General features: G+C 44.1%; 1 protein-coding gene across 1 annotated transcript in view; it reads left to right on the top strand.

Moving 5' to 3' along the window:
* Positions 1-2,215: 2,215 nt before the first annotated feature.
* Positions 2,216-6,691, top strand: part of metrnla (meteorin like, glial cell differentiation regulator a) — a 6,464-nt gene continuing 1,988 nt past the window's right edge. The window contains exons 1-2 of the mRNA XM_019897370.1: positions 2,216-2,613; positions 5,403-5,791. Of these exons, the coding sequence (XP_019752929.1) occupies positions 2,489-2,613; positions 5,403-5,791 (514 nt within the window). The 5' untranslated portion in view covers positions 2,216-2,488. The remainder of the gene's footprint in view (positions 2,614-5,402; positions 5,792-6,691) is intronic.

Here is a 6,691-nt window from a genome sequence, read left to right as displayed (position 1 = left end):
CTCAGAAGTTATGAAAGGAAAGAAATTGGTCAATATGCCAATGCTCACATTGGACTTGAGGCATTGAAGCTCGACTAGTGTAGCATTGTGGAGACTTGACCGATATTGATGTGGTCACTAGTTGCAGCTGCTTGTATCTTAGACCACCAAGTCAAATTGATTTTGCAGCCAACAAGACGATGTCACTTTCTTTCTATTCATTTTGATGAACAAAACAAAAAATTGAATGTACTACTTACAGCAGTCCTTGGTTTATGATGGTACTGACATCAGTTCAAATTTGGCTCGTATCGGCACTGTCTGAACTGAACATCGTGAACCTATGACCACCTTTAGGTGGGTACTGTCGGTATACCACAAGGCTATATACTAGGTCCTTTTTGAAAGTGAGAACTGTTTCTTGCGCACTGATTCATGCAAATGGATACCAATTTTTCCAGATACACAAATGTCAATGCCTCCTGGCGTTACGGGAGAAAACTTGTGGTGTGCCACAAGCCTTGATAGTAGGTCCACTCCACACAACTGTCAGGATAATTTTGCATTACGATTGGAAAGCTACATACTGTCATACTGGTGCACTTCAGTTTTATAAAGGTTTGGAAAGGTGTCCCAGGGAGCTAGTTTGAGTTGAAGCACCTGTGGCTAAAGCTAAACCGTGGACCTGGATTAAACATGTTTAGTCAACGGGGCACAAGAAGGCTCTCCTCATCGACCACTGTGTTTACATTCTGTTTTATATTCATGGCCAAAAAGTGTTTTTAAGACAAATATTTGCGGTAATTTTGACTTCACTGCAGTGTTAGCATAGGTTACTGATACAGTAGACTACAACTTACAAATTTGGGTTACATCGGCGCCATCAGAGCACAGTTCTTTCTTAAACCGAAGATCCCTGTGATTTGAAGTCACTTCAACTCCTGATTTTCCATCTTATAAATTCTACACATGGTGAGGCAACGACTTGGGATTTCTGTGTCCCTGTTTTAACCGACGTTGCTTTGTTGCAAATCCACATGATATAAGTCTGCCAAAAGTAATTATAGAGGACATCAAGTGTATTCCAATGTTCTAATTGGCTTATATGTGTAATGTTGCAAAATGTTTTGTTTTAAGTTATGCAACATGAATACAGATGTCACCAGCCAGAAGAACAAGTTATCTCATCATGATACCTATGTGCACACGTCTACACATGTACTGTATACCTCTGCATCTGTGTTACTCAAAAAAGACATTATCAGATGGTGTTCTTGTTATAAGAGCAAATGTACGAATATTACCTTTAAAAGCTATCCATTTAGGATTTCCTTTAGTCATGCTTAATGTGCTGTATCTTTAACGGAACTTTTACATCATTTCAATGTTATCTTTAAAGCAGTGGTAGGAAGTAACAGAGTACAAATACTTCATTACTGTATTTAAGAGTTCTCAGGCAATGTCAAGAATAATTCATGGTGAAAGATGTTGTGCCGGCCTAACAACCATAAACTTTTGGCATGAAAAATTACCCATTGAATTTAAAGAAAAATACACAGATTGGACAGGTATTTTTTCAGTTATCATTGGCTAATTTAAAATTTTTGTTAGTCGGTTCAGAACGTTAGCAAAGCTACAGAAATGCATTGTTTTGATAGGTATGAATGAGCGCTATGCAAGTGAATAAAAGACAGAAATCATTTTGAATGCAGTGTCGTGATTAATTATAAAATGCATATTGTATATAATTTACAGTTAACTTCATTTTTATGTTTGAATTTGAGTATAATTCAGACTATCCTATTTACTTTTACTTACAGTTGTACTCGGGGGTTTACATACCCTATCATAATTTTTGTGTACTATTTTTTAAGGAAAGCATGAGTGATCAGGCAAAACGCAATTATTTTATTTGTATTGTCATTCCAATCTAATGCATTTCATAATACCAGATTCATTCAACAAAACACACCAAATTGAAGATATTTCTGAAATTTGCCCAGGTAAATAACCTTAAAATTGACAGAGAATGAGTTGAAAGAGTAGTTATTTCTACTTTTAATGGTGTCTTTACTTCTACTGTAGTGCTTTTGCCACCTCTGACCGAAGGACACTTGTTTTATCGTAACAGAAAACTACTTCGACCTGCATTTTTTTTTTTTTTTTTGACAGTGAAATATCCGAGCGAGGGTATGATTATTTGAAGGCCTCTTTCCGCGATAAACAAGCGGCTGCTGAACGGGGCGTGACGTGGGAGGAGCGTTCACGGTCATATCCAAACTCGGAGCACTGAGAGTTTTTTTTGCGGAGGAACTTAGTGAAAACGCGCAGAGTCCACCGCGGCGGGCACCGGAGGAACTTTCAATTTTGAACGCCGAAGCGACTCACGGAAGGACTAATAAACAGAGTAAGCCGGGGGTTGCTCCAAGCCGAGTGGACGGCTGGAAGGAAATGTGGCGGCGGACTTTGAAGCCACTTTGAGGCCGAGAAGAGGCGAAGGAAGACAAACATGCTCAGCCAGCGGCTGCTCGCCTCTCTCTGGCTACCTCTCGTCGTCGCCGCCGTCGTCCTCCTCAGCCGATGTCGGACTTCTCTCTGCCAGTACTCGAGCGACCAGTGCAGCTGGAAGGGAAGGTGAGCAAAAAAAAAAAAACACATACACACACATTCATCATTTCCAGCCAATTAACCTGAGCAGCCATTTCATGAGCTGAAACAATTGGAGCCCTTCCATTAACTTTCTCCTGAACGTTGTAAAGCGTAACAACTTTTAAGTCAATTCAAGTTGTCTCCGGGAAATAGTAAAATAGTAAGATTTTGAGTGCCAAAGTCGTGTTCATGGTCTCACGTTGTCCTAAACGTAAATTATTGTTCTTTAAGGCTGTTTAAAATGAGTCTCGTCCCTGTATTTGGCCACTTGCTCACCCTCTGTATTGGAACTTACTTAAACAGTGCTACAAAGTCTACCAATATTTGTCCACAAATATCTTGAAATAATTCTCAAACCGAATTGTGGACACAATTACCAGCTACAGTACTGTGCAAATTTGAGCACCCTTTTCCTGATCTTTTTTCCAAATCCAACGTGGTTCCTTTATGATCAGAACGCACGAAACTGTGTTGAACACGATCATAACATTGACAGAAAGGGTAATAATGTATCACAAAACAAACTGGCAATCCTAAAATTGCTCCCAATCTCCTTAGTGCTAGTAGTGGCTTTAATGATCATAGGATGCTTCGAAAGAAGGAAAATGAATATTTTTCATGCTCAATTGTCGTTTACGGCGATGACGTTGACATCAACTAACAAGAAAGACCACAGAAGCCCCACATCTAGAAATTCCACCATTGCATAATATGAGGCTGGAAGCAACATAGGAAGGATCCTTAGAAAGTGAAACATTTCTTTACGGTCCATGATGTGACTTCTTGTTCAGTATTTTAGTGTAAAGTATGATAAAATACTTTAATAACAGCTAATATCCAACACAGCAGCCTTGCACATTTTGTGGTTCAGGCCTGTGAAGAATTTTGCTTTGTTCAGCATTGGAATTGAGAAAGTCAATTAATATACACACTTTACTCTTTATACACTGTATGTTGTGTGTGTGTGTCTGTAAGGGGTGTGGCCGAGTGAGTGACATCGGAGCTAGAGTCAGTCTGGTTGGCTGGTGAGCTTGCGTGTAAAAATCTCTGTGTGCGTTGTGGCCAACAGCAGCTCCTGGCGAGCGTTATCATTTTGTATTTGCGCGTTTGTCCCCTCGAATAAAAGGTTTTCGTGATCACTTAAGTGTGAATGAGCAGACACGCTTGTAAAAAAAAAAAAATCTGCATCAAGTGAAAATGATAATCACAGTTTGGTTGCACACCCCTTCCGTCAAACATCTGCTGTAAAGTGTTTTGCACTTTAAAGGCTTGCCTGAATACTGTGGTTTCGTTTTTTTCCCCCCTCTAATCCTCCAGTCAGGAGGGGCATACTGTTCACTGCTTTGAGCCGTGCACCAATAATCTGGTATTCATTAGCGCCCTGTTGACTAAACTACTTTAATTGCATGCAGAAATGATGGAAGTGGGGAAGAGGCTTTAGTTAATTAAAGGCACGCCGAGCCGAGCTGCGTGTGCCCCGCTTCGTTTTCTGCTTCTCAGATGGACGCCGCGTTTCGAATGGGGTGGGGGCGGGGGGGATCTCATTTTCAGGAAACGGGGCGTTTCTCCCACCGGTGTCCGACCGCGCGCTTGGCACTCCGCTCGGCTGCTGATGGTTTCCTGCCTTCCGGCCGCAGAATGACTGGCTGACTGACGGATGGCGATTTTTTGGGGCATTCAATTTGGCAGGCGGCGGTTGGGTGGACGCTGGCGCCGCAAGCCGAGGTGCTGCCCGGACAAGCCTCCTCGGCTGCCTTTGGCGGATTGAAAGCCCGAGAGGTTGCCTGCGTGACCTGCATTTGCACTCGCACGCAGCATTCGCGGCTACTGTTGCGGCCCTTGTCTGCTCGGAGGCCCCTGCGGACGGCTATTCATGCAGTTCTGCCTCCAAAGGCAGCCCGCCAGGACTGTGTTTGGCCACAGCTCCACAGGGAAAAGGGGGCGGGTGGGTCGCTTTGGCCTCCTTTCCATTGCAGCAGTTTCCTCAAGTTTTTTTCAACCAATGTGAACAGAGTCCCAAAAACTCTGGCCTGGTCAATTAGCCGGCTGGTCTAAAATGGATGCCAACAGTGGTGGATTTTTGTGTCCCGAAGTGTATTCTTAATCGTCTTTACTGATTTTCCAGCACATCGCAGATATTTTCATTTTTTGTTTTTAAGTTTGACCTGTGTAAGCTTGCGCAGATGGATTTTACCATCCACTGTTAAAAAACATTCCCCTTAACCTATCCCTTGATTCATAAATATTACTCGATGACACAGGTGTCAAAGTCAAGGCCCGAGGGCCAGATGTGGCCCGCCACATCATTTTATGTGGCCTGCGAAAGCAAATCAAGCATGTCAAGTTCCATGATGCTTGCTAAAGTCTGAACCAAATGTTCAAATTCTCATATGTAATTCACAATAACAGTCATTACAGTTGACTTCTGATTTTAAAACTAGTTATCCATCAATTTTTTGTGTGCTGTATATGTAATATGTGGAAGTGATCAAACATTCATATGGTTTCCCAAAATTCAGAACGGCCCTCCAAGAGAAACCGTAACTACAATGTCACTGTTGTCGTGACTACTTTAGTCTCATTTTAGTGGACGAAATGTCAAATCCAGGTCCATAGAGTGAAAATGCTGCCACCGTTTGGTTTTAGCCACGAGTGCTTCTACTCAACTGGCACGCAAGCAAGCTCATTCCCCTGCCGGTTGAGTAGGAGCACGGAAATAAAAATGAAATAGCACTGGCCTGCTAATGCATGCGCCTCTCCATGTTGTCCCGCAGTGGACTGACTCACGAGGGACACACGCGTGACGTGGAGCAGGTGTACCTGCGCTGCGCCCAGGGATCCCTGGAGTGGCTGTACCCCACGGGCGCCATCATCGTCAACCTCCGGCCCAACATCGCCTCCCCCGCCGCCGCCCGCCTCTCCGTCTGCATCAAGCCCGCCGCCGACTCCAGCGGAAGCAACATCTACCTGGACCTGAACGGCCGTCTGCGCTTGCTGCTCCGTGAGGAAGACCAGGCTCCGGCAAAGGTGCACTGCTTCGGCATCCTGGAGGGGGCGCTCTTCATCGAGGCCGTCCCACGTGCTGACATCAGCCGGCGCATCACTGCCTTCCAGTACGAGCTCGTCGCCGACGGGCTGAAAGCCAACGACTCCTCGCTTGGGGGTAAGTGCGCATTTCCTATTAACTCATTCACTCCCAAAGACGTTTTTAAACGTCTTTTCAGACTTGGTCCAGAATTGGCTGGTACTGAATGAGTTAAAGGTACGTGAGATTCTGGTTTTTGGTACCTTGTTGTCCATCCTTCAACTATATACGTAGAAAGAAATGAAAAATGCCGACCTCGCTTATTAGTGATTCCAAAGACTTGCATATTGACAAAGGTCTCAAGAAAAGAGCTGCACAAGCGCTCCAAATTGAGCTCTTTGGATTGTGCCGGTGTACCTAATATTGTGGCCAATGAGAGGATGTGAAACAGCTGTTTGTAGCCGCCGAAGGAAATATTCACTCCCTGGGATGCATACAACAGGAAACTTAATTGAGCGCGTGTGACACACTGAAGGTACAGTCTGTTGTCAGGCGGAGATTGTATTTTTGAATGTGCATGACTAAGTCTGTGTGTGTGTAACTGAGATTGTGTTTGTGCATGCTCGTGTGTCTATGAGTATGCTTGAAACTTTTTGTGTGTGCATGTGTGCGCGCGTGCGTGAGAGAGAGAGAGAGAGAGAGATAGTGTGAGTAAGATTGTGCTCGTGACTCAGACTGTGTATGTGTGTGTGAGACAGACTTTATTATTGTGTGTGCGCGTGAGCCTGACTGAAGGCCGTCATTGTCTACGACTCCGCGTGCGAGTGTGTCTGACTATGAGACTGTTATTGTATTTCCGACTTGTGTTTTTGCATGGGCACTTGTGTGAGATTGTCACACACAAAAAGAGAGAGCAACAAACTGCATGCTATTGTGTGTGGATGTATTAACGGCAGCCGCAGCGAAGTGTTCCTCCATGAAACTGAAGCATGTGTTTCCACGCTGTATACCTGCTGAACTTTCAAGCCTTGCAGTCAG

The sequence above is a fragment of the Hippocampus comes genome, unplaced genomic scaffold (assembly GCF_001891065.2).
Source record: "Hippocampus comes isolate QL1 unplaced genomic scaffold, H_comes_QL1_v1.1 scaffold238, whole genome shotgun sequence".
Lineage (NCBI taxonomy): Eukaryota > Metazoa > Chordata > Actinopteri > Syngnathiformes > Syngnathidae > Hippocampus > Hippocampus comes.
Note: the sequence above shows the minus strand (reverse complement) of the source record. Positions and strands in the feature narration are given on the sequence as shown.